Source organism: Aedes albopictus, chromosome 1 (genome assembly GCF_035046485.1).
Source record: "Aedes albopictus strain Foshan chromosome 1, AalbF5, whole genome shotgun sequence".
NCBI lineage: Eukaryota > Metazoa > Arthropoda > Insecta > Diptera > Culicidae > Aedes > Aedes albopictus.
In genome coordinates, this window is record NC_085136.1 from 202,666,115 (window position 1) to 202,685,868 (window position 19,754).

Sequence of the window (19,754 nt, forward strand, 5' to 3'; positions counted from 1 at the left end):
CATCAGCTGAAATCATGGCTGAGATGCTCAAAGCTGACCCCATAGTATCTGCACAACTACTCCATCAATTATTCCGCAAAATATGGGAAACCGCGACGTTTCCAGACAACTAGATGCAAGGCATCTTAGTAAAGGTACCCAAAAAGGGTGACCTGTCAGTATGCGATAATTAGCGGAGCATTATGTTAGTGTGCATCGTTCTCAAAGATCTCTGCAGGCGCAAGGGGGTCCCTGAGAAAATCTTCGGCCTCATGAAGCACAGTACAGGGCAGTTTTGTGCAGAGTACTGCACAACGGTGTCTTGTCCGATCCCATCCGGGTGATAGTATTATGATAGTGCTTCGTCGTTGCTGGATGTACACTATCATCGCTGCAGTTCCTTATCGTAATCGACGAGATCATGGTAGGTGCGGTGGATCGTGCACCAAATCGTGGGTTGCTGTGGCAGCCCATTACCATGAAGCACCTAAATGACTTCAAACTGGCTGATAACGTTGCTCTCCTAGCGCAACGGCGATCTATTTTGCCGATCAATCCTCGGCGGCAGGACTTAATCGTTAGATGTAAACACGTCAACCCTTCCAGTTTTACGGTAGCTGGGCAAGCAGTGGAGAATGTTGAAAGATTCCTATACCTTGCTAGCCAAATGATGGCCGGTGGTGGCACCAAGATCGACATAGGTGCGCGAATCAAGAAAGTGAGGGCTTTTGCTTTTGAAAATTATGGAAAAAAAACAGATTAGTCCGTACCGTAACCCGGGGTCAAATTGATCACTATAAAACAGCTTTTGCGGATAACATTAGTGGAATCAGTACTCAGTGGATCTCCATGGAACCACGTGACAGAATTTTGTTCAACAAATTTAAACTTTAAGTTAAATAACTCCAAACATCATTAAATTGGAAATGCCACTTTGGGGCGAAATTGATCAGTATGCAATTAAGCATCGGTTGGACAGGAAAATTTCTTTGCCCGCTTAATTTTGCACTTCTAAAACCGAATAACGCGTTTAAAATCTTACAACTAGTGAATTTATTACTTTAAATGCAAAAATTAATTTTGAAATTTCCCCTTAAACGCCTACAGGTAGGCAATTTCATTTGAAATAAGTGATTTCTAAAAAAAAAGACGCGTACACCGTCTTCAGCCAAAGGCTGCACAGACTGAATGAAACTTAACATTAGACAAGGGACACACGGAGCATACACCAGTGGATACGGAGAAGAAACTATTCTCACGAAAAGTTTCATCGCCCGGAGCGGGAATCGAACCCTCACCCCACAGCATGGTGCGACTAGAAGCTTCGTGACCCTAACCGCACGCCTACGAGGCTCCACTATTTGTCACAATAAATGACTATTTCAACATAAAATGAACTTTTTTTAATTATTTCATGTTCTGATTAGCTACATAACTTTCCAACCAAGGCTCCACAAAAATGTTAAAACAGAGAATTTACGGGAAGTCCTATTAGCAATCGATTGTTTAGTAGCCATGATTTCAGTAATACACTGCAAATTCCTAAAAAAATAAGGCAAAACTAACTTTTTTCTATAAAAATAATATTCTACACTCATCTCTAGACATCTACGAACCAGATAACATAAAAAGTTTAAGGTCATTACGACGCTTAAGAGTTCCTAGTATGGACTTACAATGTAGTACCCGAATGATCAATTTAACCCCGCTGATCAATTTGACCCCGGTTTACGATACCAATAGGGAAGTGGAACCATCTCGGCAGAGGTCCTATTTTGGGTACTTTTCTGCTATAGCGCAACCAATTTTGAACCAATAGACACAATTCTAGGAACGTGATGAGATACGTATAGTATCTAGCCGTTTACAAAATTACAAGTCAATCGGATTGGAATTGACTGAGTTATAGCGAAGAGTGCCCGAAAAACCGGCCGCTGCCCAAGTAGTTCGCCACCCTATCTGAATTTTCAACTCAAACGTGCAATTTGCTGCTATACGCCAATGAAACCTGGGGCCTGTAGCATAATGAAAATTTTACTAATAATATTAGTCTTGTAGCTTGTAACTTATAATTTTCTGTTGCATAAAAATACTACTAGTACAAGTTACAAGTCCAATACTACAAGTCGGTTGAACCTAAATGTTGCAACATGTTGCAACAGGAACCAACCGTTGGACTAATATTATTAGTAGAATTTACAAGTGTATGTTGCATAAACAAACTACAAGTATAAAATATTAGCTATGACTTGTACTTTTGATTACAAGTCTCAAAGGTCTTGTAAAATAATTTACAAGTTAGATTTAAAGTATTGCAGAAATCATATTTAGTTTTGAATATACCGATTTACCATTGTGATGAACTCAAAAGATATTATTTATCTAACATGTCAACCTTAATTCCAGTTTTCGACGATTAAATTTGGCAGTATGTATTCGAAACTCATTAAAAAGAAAATTGCGTTGATGTACACTTTGTATCCAAAATATAATTTCTGCTGAGTCTCTCAAGTTCTCCAAAGTTTCTACAATACCCATCTTTGATTGGAGGTTCATGTTAAAGTTATACATTATGGGCACTGCATAAGCACAGGTAATGTTGCAGGTGCGAAATAAATTTAAATCAATTGCTTGTATTGCGCATCATTAAGCTAACCAAGAGCTACAATATACATACACTAACTCGAATCGAGTTGCGACATATAAAAGTAGCAACATGTTGCTAAATCTTTATACATTGTTTTTCAACCAGTACTATTAAATCTTTGGGACATTTTACTAAAAATCTAGGTACTTGTAGTGCCATACTTTGTAAAAAAATATTTTGTCAGAGCGGCCGAAAATTATCCAAACAGCACATGCTTTTCTTCATCTATCGTATAAAGAATGCAAAACTTCGAAATAAATGAAGTTATTTCCGGATGTTACGCGGAAAATGCAGAATATAAACAAACATCAACTGCCATTTCAAATTAATAGTGAAGTGTCGGATGAATTTTGACAGGTAAATGAACCAAAACAACTTGTATTTTCATGGTCACTAATATTACAAGTGCTAATAATATTAGTGGAAAATTGAGCCTTTATGCAACACAAATTATTAGCACTTGTAATATTAGTACTTGTAACTTTTAACTTGTAGCTACACACTTAGAAATTCTGAAATTTGCACGAAACGGAATCTCCAAAGAACGTAAACGTTTTCAAGACTGAATCACAAATTGGACTCAATTTTACGCACATCATGTAAGTGTTGGTTGGTTGCGTTAGATGTTCAGAAGATCCAGAGTTCAAATCTATGCATGGCAATATTTTATTTTTCTATGTTTTATCTGTCAAATCGGTTCTAGCGAATGCTAGACGCTAAGAAAAAATAAGTTTCATTTTGGGGTGTCTTGAAAGACGTAAATTTACATGTTTCAACCTCTAAATTTGTGTTTTTGAAGATGCTCGTATATGTCAGGTTCAGGACACTTAAAATTACATGATATTTTCTAGGTGTGTAATATTATTAGCCCGATTATGCTACAGGGCCCTGGTGTGTATGATTTTCACACTTGTTCGCAACCTAGCGAATCATATCTATCATTTCTTTATCCACTTTGATTTCTATTCCCTTACACTCTGAGTATTTATTTTTTTTAGTTTTTATTTTTGTGTATTTTAACGATTTTAACTTAGATGCTAATTCTACACTCTACACTCTGAGTAGAAAATAACCGATAAAGCCATAAAATGTTTACCTTACATTTAAATACGGTCGATAAATCAGTTTAACCCGTTAACGCCCAAGGTGTCTCACAATTTAAATCTTTAAATAAATTTGGTTTTAAAGGTCAAGTTACAATAAAATAAGCATGGCTTGACGAAAAAAATGGAAGTCAATGGTGTAGTTCCAAAAAAATTCTTCATTATAGGTCCTCAATATCTGATAATTTTCTCGAGTTCTATTTCAGCACAACTTCTACGCTATCGTTATATTCTGATCCGTATAGATACAATACAGCTCTAAACAAGTGAAAGAGATGATAACCACTCAAAAAGAATAGAAAAAGAACTTTAAAATTGAGGCAGAAGTATAACCCGATAAACGCCTAAAAGTATGCAATGAATGGTTTTTGTAATTTAAATGTGGTTTCGACCGCAGTGTTCAACATTTCTCAAATTTATTTTTTTTAACAAATCAAATAAAGAGTACTCACTATCAATGATGCAAAATATCACCCCACGAATGCTCAATCAACTTATCACCAGAGGTAAAGAGGTGAAAAAACGAACATGATGTAACACACCAACGATTTTGCACACATCTGTCAGAGCCCCCACATGGTCACCCGAACAGCTGAACAACACCGAATGGGTTGGTTTTAGAAGCTACGACACGAACGCTCGACACGCACTGTAGAAGTTAGATACACAGATAATAATTTCTAATAAAGAAATTGAGTTCTATGGGAAGATTTACTGAAGAAATTGTGAGAGGCAAATCTGGAAGAATTCTGAGAGAAGCACTGCTGAAAGCTTGGTAGGAATCTCTGAAATAATCACAGAAGAAACCCCGGGGAAAATTGCTGTATACATCCCGAGTGAGGATCCCGGCTCGTAGAAAGAATTCCATTAGGATTCTCTGAACATGTTTCAACAGATCACTTTTAAAGTATACTAAAATGAATCTGTGAAGTTACTCCAACAGAAATACATGAAAGAATGGTGGTTAAACTTTCTGAAAGAATCCTTTCAGGATTTTCTGAAGGAATTCTAGCAAATATGCCGTAAAGAATAACTGATGGAATCCTTAGAGAGATCATGACAGGAATGCCGGCCAGAACCTGAGCAGATCTAACCATCTGTGATCTAACATTGTCTAAAAAAAATCTCGGTAGAAATCTATATTTTTTCATATATTTTTTTGGAGGAATTCTTTGAGGAATCACAGCAAGGAATCTTTGAAGAAATTCCAGCACAAATCCCTGAATTCCTTCAGAAAAGAATAACTAAAAGAATCCTTTCAGAATTTTCCAAAGCAACCCCTGCAAAAATCCCTGAAGAGAACTCCGGAGCAATCCGTACAGCAATCTCGGAAGCTTAAGACATCCCGAGAATAAATGTGGGAAGATTCTCGAAAGGAATGCCTGAAGAAATCCTGGAAAGAATTACATACTAAAGGTATCTCGAAAAACTTTAGCTCATCTAATCTATTAATCTATTGGCCAATGATCATTTTGTATGGACAAATTAAAAATTTTGTATGGACAAATGACCACGCGCGGGGGGGGGGGGGCTGTTGAAAGAAAAGTCCCAAAAAAATGACCACGTGGTTTAGGGACAGCCCCATTGCCGTTAAAGAGCATATATTCTGGAGTTTTGACCGCCATGTTGGAACCTGAGCCGCCATCTTGAATTCCAATACCCCTACTACCACCGCCATATACAACTCTGCCGAAGAAATGAACCATAAATTATTAGTTATTGTCAAGATTCCAGGGAAATATTTTTTTTCGCATTGGAAATAAAGCTCATAGATCGTGACAATATGTAATCTTTGCAGCATCGTTTACGCCACCTAGTGAACCAGTCACAAACTATATTGTCCACTATGAGCAAGGTATGGGTGTGGAGAACATCTTCTCTGAAGAAAATATTCTAAAATTTTGCGTAATTCTGGAGTTATTCACATCAAAAGGACTGTCCTATTTATAGGACGCTGGGCGTTCGGGGCATCTGTCCTATAAATAGGACGCTGGGCGGATATGGGTTAATTAGTGCGGCATGCGGAACACAAGGTAAGACATCTTTGAGAAGTTGAATGAAATTTGATTAATCAGTAGAATCTCTGATTTTTCTGTGAGAAGTTTTTTTTTTTAATAGAACAACCCAGAGAAAAAAACAAGCATTTTGTTTTCCAATAAATATATTATTGATTTTTTTTTCTTTTTTATTTAGGGTTTTTCTGTCGTAGGCAGGTTCATCCCGAGTCTCGATCAACAGGACGATCCGGAAGGGTTCGCCTGAAAAACTACACAAGTTCTTCTTAAAACTATTTCACAGAGTATCATTTACAGAGTATAACAAAAACAGTTCAAAAGTTACAGAAGGATACAATCTAAGGACGATTATACAACACTTGATCGGCGAAATCTTGAATCACAGAGCGGACGAAATCCGAAAGTCTTACAAATAGATAATGCGACAAAAAGAGGAACGTTGCAATACGAGGAGAGAGCATATAACTAAAAACAATAGACATTTAAGAAGCAAATCTAAATCTTAAAATAGCGTCTTGCACGAAGCACAGAAGAGCCGCGAGTGCCGACGCATCGTCGCCGAGGGCATCGCAAATACTTCCCGGAATCCCGTACAGCTGCCGTGGGCCCTCGTATGCTGGGCAGACACAGACGATATGCTCTGCTCAGCAGAGTTGTGAACTCCACAAATTTCACAGGTCCGGTGGAAAGGATCACCTCCGAAGTCATGGGACATTCTGGTGTGCCCCGTTCGCAGTCTAGCTATGATGATCTGATCCTTCACGGATTTGAGGTCAGTCCACGGATCCACGCTTCTCTTTATTTCCTTCAAATACGCTCCGCTAGGTTGAATCCATTCCCTCTGCCAAGCATCGTCTAATATTGAGCGAATCCAGCGTTTGGCGTCGATCGATGGTACTGTACGTGTGTAGCGACTGTCGGATGCACCTGTCCCTGCTAGGTGGTCTGCAGTTTCGTTTCCAGGTACACCGCAGTGCCCTGGGACCCAGAGAAATATCACGCTAGGTGGGGCGCATTTAATTATTCGCTGAATCCATGGATGCCGAGGTCTTTCGGATTGTAAGGCTGAGATACAGCTAGCTGAATCTGTTATGATGACGACAGGCCGATTTGCCGGTGTTGCGGCGGCAGCGAGAATGGCCGCGGCCTCGGCAGAAAAAACCGAGCATTGGTTAGGAAGGCTCCTGCTGATCGAAAAGCCTTACAGCAGAGGGCCGCAACTGTTCGATAACGGAAGGGCAGAAGGCCTGCTTCAACACAAGCGGTGTCCGCCGATGTAGAAGGTAGAAGACCAGAGATTATTCTTAAGTACCGGTTGTACACCGGCGAGAATGTTCTGATCAAGGTATCAATGGACAAGCTGCTTATCTCCAGACCATACAGTAAACAGCTGTCGACAGTGGCGGCGGCTACACGTAAACGAAGTTTCCGATTGTTGATCCGGTGGGAACTGGAAAGCGCTTTTATTAGATTAAGACGGCTCTGGCAACTAGCCCTGACGCCGTCACCTTGGCTACCCGGTCACGGCTGCCTGCGCCTTCCTGCGAGTGGCGAGGATGGTGGGGCCAGACACGACAATGACGATGTCATCGGCGTACACGAAGATTTGGACGCCATTTGGAAGGTCCTCGAAGACACCATTCATCAGGGTGAGAAATAACGTCACTGAGATTACAGATCCTTGTGGAACGCCAGTTTCCTCTCTGAAGGACTCCGATTTGCTGTCCCCTATTATGACTCTTAAGGTACGATCAGTTAAAAAGTTTTTAATGAATTGGAGAATGTTACCAGCGAGGCCCCAGCGTACTAGTTTACGGAGAATTAAAGGTGTCCAAGTTCTGTTGAACGCCTTCGAGATATAGTATAAACATAGAAATTATAGTGTCAAGTTTCAAAAAAGTTTTAATATGACAACTTTCGATATACAATGGTCCACTGCACGAATATATACAGGCCTGCTTTCTCTCACAGAAAACCATTTGGATAACTCTCGCTGAGACTGTCCCACTATTTACACCATGTCTTCAAAAATGTTTGAGGTGGCGATTTTCTAATAGTACTCCCAAAAAAAAGAAAGGAAAATGCATTTTGGTAATCAAATCGATGGACCCCCGTTAGTTAGAGCCACAAGCATTTTGGCGGACTCCTCGATTTTGGTCAAGTGTTGGCCCATTCAAACCTATTGACGATCTTGCGCCAAATACGACGCACAGGCAAGGGCTTGTTCACAAATGTCATAACGCTGGAGGGGGTGGGTGGGTGTCCTTCAAGGTGTTACAGCTCGAACGAAAAAATATTTTCCCCATACAAACAGTGTTACGAAGGGGTGGGTGGGTGTCAGAAAAGGGTAATTTCGGCGTTATGACATTTGTGAATGAACCCCAAACATATTGACGATCTTGCGCCAAATACGACGCACAGGCAAACATAATTGTCCCACCACAAAATATGCACACCGGTTTCAGCATACATTGGTTGATGCCGCCGCTACAGTTTTCCAGTAACGGAGCGTTATTTTGGGGTGGTGTTTCGACTAATCGGTTTGTTTATGCACTGTTTCCTTTGTTGTTGGGTGTGTGAACATTGTGCTGTCAAAGATTGAACATTTGCACGATCGTCGCGAAATCCTTGCAAAGCTCAATAATTGTCCCACCACAAAATATGCACACCGGTTTCAGCATACATTGGTTGATGCCGCCGCTACAGTTTTCCAGTAACGGAGCGTTATTTTGGGGTGGTGTTTCGACTAATCGGTTTGTTTATGCACTGTTTCCTTTGTTGTTGGGTGTGTGAACATTGTGCTGTCAAAGATTGAACATTTGCACGATCGTCGCGAAATCCTTGCAAAGCTCAATACACAGTATCCTGCGCTCTAACCATCACGGCTATAACTGCACATGAATAGACAAGAGGCTGAAAGCCATCATCATCAACACAAACGTGGCTTGGTGATGGAAGTGATACAGCCGTCACACTGCACAATGGGTCCAGAGCCGTATTTGCGAAGACAAAACTGTTTAAGCTTCAGCTTTAAGTTTTTAGACACATATTGTGTTTTAGAAAGTTTATTTTCAATTGTTGACCCTATTCCCTATTATTGTTATGTTAGGGTGGTTCGTCTGGTTAAACTGATTCAAAAATCTGCTTTCTAATACTTTTATTTGCGATGCGAACCATTTGCGATGGATGGTGATGGATCGTTTAATTAGAAATTCCACCAATCCAGCTTTCCACGCTCGCCATAATGGCGGATGCTATAAAATAATTTGACAATATCTGTGCCCCAATTAACGCAACGCTTTATTTCGTCCATAGCAACCTTTGATAAACACATTTTTCCATGTCAACAGAAAATCTCCATTTGTTCGCATGAAGGAATGTGAATTGTGTGTTAAAAACTAGTGACTTTTTAGTGAATTCGTAACATTGTAAGCATGCCACTTAGATGTTGTGTGGACGGTTGCCGGGCTTTTCGTGGTCGTGACAAATTGAGTTTCCACCGATTTCCTGCTAAGCGAACCGCGAGCGATGCTGTGCGATGCCAATTGTGGGCTGAAGCAGTTGGTGCGGTTGGGAAACGGCTGGATAAACTTTTCGTATGCGGTCAACATTTCGATACAGGTAACACATTTTAAAATCAACTATATCGTTTGCTTCCAAACTATATTTATATTTTGTTTGATTTCGAAGGAAAACCAGCTTCACCGGGTGAATTGAACAAATCCAACTGGATACCTACGCTTAAGCTGTGTTTAGATAAAGCTGCAAAAAATCGTAAGTCTTTTTTTATCATATGTATGTAAAACAGAAATAAGTTTCATTTCAATATTCAGAGATAGATAATTCAAGAGAAAATTCGAGAATAGTCACTGGAGAAATACCGAACCGAAGTCAAAGTACAACTGATCACAATAACTTCATAGGTATGTATTTTAATGCCATTTTCAACAACTATTTATCAAATCTCGTTACAGATCCCATTTTTGAAGAAAATGAAATAATTGTGGATGAATCGTATTTGTTGGAATCTGATACTCGGACAGATTGGATAGAACCTGATCCTTTTAATACCTTTATAATGTACGAGGAGCCTGATGGTTATCACGAGTCAATTATGGATGAACTTGATACAGGAGAACCAATCATATTCGAGTCTGAAGTATATGATAACAGTGTTCAGTATGACAACGATAATATATCAGTTGACTGTGAAACAATCATGGATAAACTGAGGACAGATGAGTTAATCCTTTTTGAACCAGAAATAGATGATGCCAGTTTCCAGTTTGAAAATACCAGTGTCGATTGGTCCATGCTTGATGAAGATCTCTTGTCGGAACACAACAACAATGATGAACTTGTATATGCTGATATATCTCCAACTGTAATCTCACCTGATGATCATTGTGAAGCAAATAGCAATGTGACTAGTGCAATACCTACACGTGCTGAATCTTCTCCTGTAAGTTTATATCATATATATTCACATATTATGATCGGATCTTATTGTTTAACATTTGGACTGTTATGGCTTTCTCAGTATAAGGGAACGCGCATAAATTACGTTACGGGAAAATGCCATACTTTACTGAACCTTCCTCCTCCCTCAAAGCGTGACGTCGGAATAGCCGGCTTGACATAGCCCAAAGTGTCGGACATATGCATTTGCGCCTTTCTACTCACATATAAAAACACATATCAAAAGTAATCGCTTGAAAAAGGTCCATGAAACCAAAATGACGAGCTATTCCAAGCCTTGTCAGACTAGCCGTTGCTATCTTATAGACAACGATACCCAGAACAGTCCAAAATTCCAATTAAAAATACTCCGACCTATATTTAGCGGGGATCATAAAAAACCAATATCTTTTATTGTAAATTTTGAAAACATATCAATTAGACAGTGTACCACCGAAAGGCATCGCGAACAAAAATAGGCGTATAGTAATAACATCAATAAAATAATCGATAATAATATGTATTCTTTGCGGGCTGCAAAACGGTGAGTCGATAAGGAGAGCGTCCAATATAGCTCTGGTCCTCACAAGTTCCTACCTCATGCTTCCACGGGTCAAGCGATGACAAAGACCGCCAGCTAAGAGTTGTGTGCTTAGCTGGTAGTGCAGCCTGGGCACTGTTGTCCTTCTGACTTCAGCTAGATTGAGGAGGTACGATCCGAGTGTCTGTTCACCAAGGAGGTGCGGCTCAAACAGCGTCTGTTCTGGCATCCAGCGGCTGAGTAAGAAACGCTGCACCACGCCCAGCTAGATCCAAGGTGGTAGCCCCATCAGCGTGGTCGTCCCAGTGTTGGTTGGGACGTTAAACAGAACTGGCACGATGGCCCTCCGGCGAGACAGGAGTGTTGGCGTAGGCCCAATAAGCCACCCGTAAAAATCCCCATTGCGAATAACATAGGAGAAAATACGACTCGATACAATCGGCAAAGACCCACGCGACGAAATAAGGACTACGATTGGAAACTTGGAACATGGAATTGCAAGTCACTAGGTTTCGCAGGATGTGACAGGATAATCTACGACGAACTACATCCCCGCAACTTCGACATCGTGGCGTTGCAGGAACTTTGTTGGACTGGACAGAAAGTGTGGAAAAGCGGGCATCGAGCGGCTACCTTCTACCAAAGCTGTGGCACCACCAATGAACTGGGAACAGGATTTATAGTGTTGGGCAAGATGCGACAACGTGTTATCGGGTGGCAGCCGATCAACGCAAGGATGTGCATGTTGAGAGTTAAGGGCCGTTTCTTCAACTACAGCATCATCAACGTCCACTGCCCACACGAAGGGAGACCCGATGACGAGAAAGAAGCGTTCTACGCGCAGTTAGAGCAAACATACGATGGTTGCTCGCCGCGTGACGTGAAAATCGTTGTCGGCGACATGAACGCGCAGGTAGGAAGGGAGGAATTGTACAGACCGGTAATCGGGCGAAACAGCCTGCACGCCGTATCGAATGATAACGGCCAGCGATGCGTAAACTTTGCAGCCTCCCGTGGTATGGTAGTCCGAAGCACCTTCTTCCCCCGCAAAGATATCCATAAAGCCACCTGGAGATCACCCGATCAACAAACAGAAAATCAAATCGACCACGTTCTAATCGACGGTAAATTCTTCTCGGATATAACCAACGTCCGCACATACCGCAGTGCGAATATAGATTCGGATCACTACTTAGTCGCTGTATGCATGCGCTCAAAACTTTCGACAGTTATCACCACGCGTCGAAGTCGAACGCCGCGGCTCAACATCGAGCAACTTCGTAACGGAGAAGTGGCTCAAGACTACGCGCAGCAGTTAGCAGTGGCCCTACCTACGGAAGAGCAGCTTGGCGCAGCTACACTTGAAGATGGCTGGAGGGACATCCGATCCGCCATAGGTAGTACCTCGGCTACAGCACTAGGCTTCGCGACTCCGAATCACAGAATCGACTGGTACGACGGCGAATGTGAACAGTTGAAAAACGAGAAGAATGCAGCATGGGCGAGAATGCTGCAACACCGTACGAGAGCGAATGAGGCACGTTACAAACAGGCGCGGAACAGGCAGAACTCAGTCTTCCGGATGAAGAAGCGCCAGCAGGAAGAACGAGATCGCGAAGCGATGGAAGAGCTGTACCGCGCTAAGGACACACGAAAGTTCTACGAGAAGCTGAACCGCTCGCGCAGAGGCTTTGTGCCACAAGCCGACATGTGCCGAGATAATCACGGGAATATTCTCACGAGCGAGCGTGAGGTGGTCGAGAGGTGGCGGCAGCATTACGATGAGCACCTCAATGGCGACGTTGCAAGTACCGAAGGTGGCGTGGTAACAGATCTAGGAGTATGTGCACAGGACGAAAGACTTCCGGCCCCTGACCTTCAAGAGATTGAGGAGGAGGTTGGCCGGTTGAAAAACAACAAAGCCGCTGGAGCAGATCAACTACCAAGCGAGCTTCTAAAATACGGTGGAGAAGCACTGGTGAGAGCACTACACTGGGTCATTACCAAGATTTGGGAGGAGGAAGTATTACCGGAGGAATGGATGGAAGGTATCGTGTGTCCCATCTACAAAAAGGGCGACAAGTTGGATTGCGGGAACTATCGCGCGATCACACTACTGAGCGCTGCCTACAAGGTACTCTCCCAAATTTTATGCCGCCGTCTATCACCGATTGCAAGAGAGTTCGTGGGGCAATATCAGGCTGGATTCATGGGTGAACGCGCTACAACGGACCAGATGTTCGCCATCCGCCAGGTGTTGCAGAAATGCCGCGAATACAACGTACCCACACATCACTTGTTCATCGATTTCAAATCGGCGTATGATACAATCGATCGAGATCAGCTATGGCAGATTATGCACGAATACGGATTCCCGGATAAACTGATACGGTTGATCAAGGCGACGATGGATCGAGTGATGTGCGTAGTTCGAGTATCAGGGACACTCTCGAGTCCCTTCGAATCTCGCAGAGGGTTGCGGCAAGGTGATGGTCTTTCGTGCTTGCTGTTCAACATTGCTTTGGAGGGTGTAATAAGAAGAGCGGGGATAAACACGAGTGGGACGATTTTCACGAAGTCCGTTCAGCTGCTTGGTTTCGCCGATGATATTGATATTATTGCTCGTAAATTTGAGACGATGGCGGAAACGTACATCCGACTAAAGAGTGAAGCCAGGCGAATCGGATTAGTCATTAATGTGTCGAAGACAAAGTACATGATGGCAAAGGGCTCCAGGGAGGAATTACCGCGCCCGCCACCCCGAATTCATATCGACGGTGATGAAATCGAGGCGGTTGAAGAATTCGTGTACTTGGGCTCACTGGTGACCGACGACAACGACACCAGCAGAGAAATTCAGAGGCGCATTGTGGCAGGAAATCGTGCCTACTTTGGACTCCGCAGAACTCTACGATCGAATAAAGTTCGCCGTAACACGAAGTTAACCATCTACAAAACGCTGATTAGACCGGTGGTCCTCTATGGGCACGAAACATGGACCCTACGTGCAGAGGACCAACGCGCCCTTGGAGTTTTCGAACGGAAGGTGTTGCGCACCATCTACGGCGGAGTGCAGATGGAAGACGGGACTTGGAGAAGGCGAATGAACCACGAGCTGCATCAGCTGCTGAGAGAACCAACCATCGTCCATACCGCGAAAATCGGGAGGCTACGGTGGGCGGGTCACGTCATCAGGATGTCGGATAGCAACCCGACTAAAATGGTTCTCGAGAGTCATCCGACCGGTACAAGAAGACGTGGAGCGCAGCGAGCTAGGTGGGTCGACCAAGTGGAGGACGATCTGCGGACCCTACGCAGAGTGCGGAACTGGAGACATACAGCCATGGACCGAGTGGAATGGAGGCGGCTACTATGTACAGCAGAGGCCACCCCGGCCTTAGCCTGACCGGTAAGGTAAGGTATGTATTCTTTGCAATATATTCCACTTTTAAGCAAACTATAGCTTAAGAAACTGTTATTCAGCTAGTTATGTTTCTTGGGATTAAGCCTGTTTGAAAAATAACAATGAAGATGATCCACTCTTTCGGGCTCCCAAGATATATAACCCCTTAACTTTGATAATGTTGGTTCTAGCGCACATGCCCATATCTCACCGTCGATATGTTGTATCGTTTGGTGTTTTTGTGCAGTATTCCTAATCCCATTCTCAATATAGAAGACAATTGAACATACGGGCGAAAGTGTGAAATAAACTTGCAATATTTCCACGGTTTTTGTTTGATTTTGGTAATACGAATGGCCATTGGCGGAGATAAGCCGGACAAAGAGGGGCAACTGCCCCTCCTAACCTAATTTCTGTTCAACTGAAATGCCATAAACGATTCCAATAAAATTTGCCTTCATCGCAAGACAGTTATACTGGATACGCCACAAAATGTTTCAGAAAAAATAATCAAATACATATATACAATCATTTTAGCGCCAGTTTCTGGTCGGCTCAAATGACCACAGAGAACAGACAACCAGTCCAGTTTCAAAACTGTCTGCCTAAGGAATGTAACGATCATTTGAAATGACAGCACATGTAGCAACACCGAAGCGGCGCTGCTATCGCATAGTGCCCATGCTGTAGACAGTGGTGAATATGAAGCAACTTGCTATATGGCGGTGTCATCGCTAAACATATTCGAGTTCTTGCACAGTTTTTGAAAGAAAACTTGTTCTAGCTTGGACGTCTGTTCTCTGTGGAACTTAGCTGTTTGCAAACAAAATATTATACAAACTTTTTATTACAGAACTCAAGTACAAACGATATGATCAAACATTATGAAGATAAATTAAAAGAAAAAGATGAAGAGATTGCGGAATTGAAGGAAGTAATTTCAAAGCAGAAAAAAATTTTGAAGTCCTTCAAATATGATGTGAAGTCATTTGAAGGTCGAGATACGCAGGTCAAGCATCTCACTGGATTGCCAACGTATTCCACTTTAAAGACGGTTTACAACTTCGTCGAGAAAGGAATTGTTTCCTATTCGGACACCATTTCGAAAGAACAAGCATTTGTCATGGTGCTTATGTTTTTGAGACTTGGATTGTGCTTTAAAACTCTGGCTCATTTGTATCAAGTTAGTCCTACGACAATAACGAAATATTTTTATTCGACCCTCTATTCGTTATACGTGCAGCTCGGAGGGCTCCTTAAATGGCCTGAAAAGGAAGTATTGGAAAGTAATATGCCAGAAAAATACCGAAATGTATTTGAAGATCCGATCACAGTAATATTGGACTGCTTTGAAGTTTTCACCGAAAAGCCAGGAGTAAAGGACGCCATTATTAAAATGTACAGCTCATACAAGCATCATTATACATTCAAGGAATTAGTAGGAATTACACCATTCGGCTCCATATCATACGCATCAAGACCGTACACAGGAAGGACGTCGGATAAACATATCACAGAACAATCAGGATTCATGAATTACATCAAAGCTGGGGACGTTGTACTGGCTGACCGGGGCTTCACTGTAAGAAAAGCTGTCCAGGATAGAGGTGCCCTGTTGAAAGTGCCTGATTCAGCATCAAAAAGTAAGCAAATGAGCTCATCGTCCGTCGAAAGAACCCGTGCACTGGCGTCTGTCAGGAATGAAGTGGAAAGGGCCATTGGAAGTTTGAGGCAAAAAAGCGAAGTACTTAGCAAAAGGGTACCGATAACGGTCATGAATCACGAACACAATGGACAAAACGTACTGAACATGATTATTGTTGTTTGTTGTGCTATTTTTAATCTATGTCCAGCAATAATTAGATAAAAAGTGATTGGTAGGATACAATAAGAATTATGTACATAAACTATTCATAAACATGTTTCATTTTAAGTTTCATGTCCCAATGTTAATTTTATAACTGTTCGCTCAAATATTACGTTACGTTAAATTTTATAAATTATCGTCGCCTTTTTTTCACACACATAACCCATTTGAAAATATTCCATGAACTGGAACACATCGGCAGACACCATACCTTAATCTCCATATCTCTTTCGTGACGAACCAGCATAATTGTGATGTTGAGTGGTAACATTTTTCCATATTTTTTTCATCTGCTTAGACTTTGTTTTTTGTGATGTAAACTGTTTCAATAATTCAGCCATTAATTATACTTGCATGTGTGCAAACAAACTTTTATTTACGTTGCCTATGAGATTTACCACAACAAGGCAAACAAAAAGCAAACAATAACCGTAAAACATGCAAAAGTTTTATCTGTCACATATTTTTTATTTACGATTTATCTGGGTAGTCAAAGCTAGAAATCGAAAGATAAATAGTAGTTCTTTCATATGAGGAAAAATAATTGTTGTTTTTTTTTTTTTAATAAATGAGTTCTGGAGAGCCAAAATTGCATCATTTATATGGAGATTTCACTTCATTGTACTCCGTTCCAAAAGGGATACATATAGCATTACGACATTAACAAACGATTCCAAATAGTTTCCGTTAGTCTGCTAAACTTATCGAGCAGCTGTTCATTAACTATATAGCATGTCCCGCTAATATACATAAAAGACGCCTTATTAGCACCGAGGTGATTTTACCACTTATTAAATTCAGCATCACAAAAAGGGACCAGGAAAAAATATACTTGGTAATGAACAACCTTGTTCAAAAGAACAGATAGAATCAACCTTGTTTAAGAAAAAAAAAATATAAAAAATACAAAACATTAAGCAACTAATTTCAACAAAAACCAAATATGATCGTTTGCTAAAATTTCAAAAGCACAAATGCGTAGATGCATTGTTCAAAAACGAACGCAGTAGAAGCAGCTTAACGTACCTAAATTGATGAACAAAATACACTGTGACTAATAATGTGAATAGGTGCCCAATAAAAATAAAGGTAAACAGTAAACACGCAAAATCATAGCTTAAGTAGTCTATTTATAACAGGAATTTCTTATACTACTTAACTAATATATCATCTAAACCATTATAATTATTTTGCTTATCGTTCACTTATACATAGCTGAAAAATGATGTCCTAAAATTTCAGGAGCTAGAACATCAGTAAAAAATTTTTCAGCTTTTGGAACGTTCAAATTCCAGAACTGTTCATTTTTCCGAATCTTGAAAAATAATGTAAACTTGGGTGCCCAAACAACGAAAAATCCATAAGCTGCTTCAGATAAAAATATTTGCATTTGAATTTGGTAGTAGTATTCATGTGAAGGGTTCATCATCAAATTCCCATCGACATTTTTCTTTAAATATGGTTGTTGACGATTCAATAACGCTTCAATTCCTTCTTCTCTAGACAATGAATCAAATTTAAATGGACACTTAACTTCCACAACAACCGTGCCACAGCACGAACAATTTATCAAATAATCGGGTGTGGCAGCAAAATAAGGATATTTGTCGGATACTATCAAACCACATTTTCTAGATTTAAGATCGGTGTGTTTGTTATGCTGAAAAGCTTGAAGAGCAGCTTCAACACCATGCCGCTCATTGCGCTTTCCATGTAAAGTAGCGGGCATATTTTGTCCTTCGTTTTGGAGAAATATTGATCTGAGCAAAGTTTTCGATGGCTTCGAAACACTGGTCTTCACACACTTAGCAAAATTTGAAGCAGTTATCCTTCCGTATCGCATCTTAAACCATAATGGATCCGCGTGCTGGTCCCGTGTCAATTCTTCAATTATTGCACAATTTGGCTCATTAATCTTCCAAACAATGGTTTTACCAATGCTTATGAGTTCTTCCAATGGCTTGATTTCGTTATTTTCATCAAAAAAAGAGTTCATGGAAAGTGACAGGATATGACGTCTCTGTGACATTATTTCTTGGTCCTCATGAGGCAGCTCCGTACTTTTAAAAAACGCTTTAGATACAACAGCATCGTGGCCTGCGTTTTGGATATCTTTCAGTAATTGTTTATAGTCTTCATCTGATTTGGCTAGATCATAATCCTTCAAACAGCATGAAGATTCGGTTTTTCGCCCGAAGTGAACTTCATCGATCGGTTTAAATAGCTCTTCATTCGCGCTGCTACCACCTGGTTGAGTCCAATACGCCGGCAAATCAGTAACTGACAACTGTAATAGTATTTTTTTAATGATCATAAGAAACGAGCGTTCCAAAAGTAATAATTTACCCGCTTTCCAAGGCAGATTTCTCTTGCGTAAGCCAAGGCGTAGAGAACTGCAGATACATGAGTGCATGTTTCACCAGCTCCCGCAGTACAGTCGCAGTGAGCTGCCAGGATAGAACCAACTTCGTAGTCTTGAGATACACAATCATTGATAATGATCCAACAATCAGCTGGTACTTCGTTAACACGCATGCTGTGGAGAACCTGTTAATATCAAAACAGATGAGTAAAATATTCTGTAGTACATATAAAGACATATGAACTTTCGAGTTTCTAGAAGCAGTAAAAAACAGAACCGTTGTTTTCTGTTTCTGTGCAATTTATCCTAATCTGTTTCATTCATACCTTTCCGGAAACTACATACACTTCCTGACTCTTGAATCCCTTCACTTCTTTCACGAAGCCAGCTTGAAAGGATTTGTATGCGTCCAGCGATTTAAAGTTTCGGTTAATGTTTCCCGTACGAAACGAAAGTTTTGTGATAAGGTGCTCGAAAATTCTGTCATAATCGACGGTAAGTCGTCGGCTGTAAAATTCATGTTGTAGGGATCAACTCCTCCAACAAGAGTCGTCTTTTCTTTGTAACGCTCAAAATCATCTTGATGAAGTCTTCGAACTTTTACTGAATATGATGATCTGGCTAGAACAAAGATGCATGCTTTAAAATTTGGGGTTTTTAAAGAAATATTCAAAGAACTTAAATAAATATCAATAAAATAATTTTAGCCTACCTTACGAGTAATTATTTCAACGGTTAGCGAGGTAGATAATACACAATTTATATTTTATTTAGCAACAATAACGAAATGTAAAACTTTTGCCTAATTTGTTTTTCACTGACAAGGAAAAATGTGTTTATCAAAGGTTGCTATGGACGATATAAGGCGTTGCGTTAACTGGGGCACAGATATTGTCAAATTATTTTATAGCATCCGCCATTATGGCGAGCGTGGAAAGCTGGATAAACGGCAAATTCTAAATTTCATATATCTCAGGACTCTCATCACTTAGAAAGTTGGTGTCTTCGACAACGTTGTTGAGTGAGTCAAGGGCTTACAGTTAATGGTCCACTAGACGGCGCTAGTTACACATTTGCAAAATCATTCAAATGATTGATATTTTTTCGTGAAGTAATCAACAAGCTGTAAGTTTGTTTTCTTTGAACGTGTCTAAGTCAAGTCAAAGGTTTTTCAAAGAGCTATGTATTAGTCATAATTGTGCAATGTCACATTTCATTCGGTTCACTTGATCCAGAGATATAGCAATTAAACGAAGAACACTCAAATATGAACTACTTTATTAGAGTTCCTCCAATTTTATGTAAAGTTATCCAATCGAGCCCAAATTTGTACCGTTTATAGCTTACTAGTTGTGCAACTGGCAGGAAAAATTTGAGAA

At 40.8% G+C, this 19,754-nt stretch overlaps 1 protein-coding gene and 1 pseudogene across 4 annotated transcripts; one reads left to right on the forward strand and one right to left on the reverse strand.

Annotated features, from left to right (window-relative positions):
• Nucleotides 1-9,068: 9,068 nt before the first annotated feature.
• LOC134285432 (uncharacterized) lies at nt 9,069-16,021 on the forward strand. Of its 4 annotated transcripts, XM_062846133.1 has the most exons (4): nt 9,069-9,518; nt 9,578-9,667; nt 9,719-10,206; nt 15,000-16,021. In XM_062846133.1, exons 3-4 carry the CDS (start codon nt 9,823-9,825, stop codon nt 16,011-16,013), a joined length of 1,398 nt encoding a protein of 465 aa, XP_062702117.1. In that variant the 5' UTR covers nt 9,069-9,518; nt 9,578-9,667; nt 9,719-9,822; the 3' UTR covers nt 16,014-16,021. The 4 variants fall into 4 exon arrangements, with proteins under 4 accessions (XP_062702117.1, XP_062702116.1, XP_062702115.1 ...); XM_062846132.1 differs by having other exon boundaries at nt 9,069-9,667; XM_062846131.1 differs by having other exon boundaries at nt 9,578-10,206.
• A 71-nt stretch (nt 16,022-16,092) lies between these two features.
• On the reverse strand, nt 16,093-18,845 carry LOC134286410 (uncharacterized; annotated as a pseudogene).
• Nucleotides 18,846-19,754: the final 909 nt, after the last annotated feature.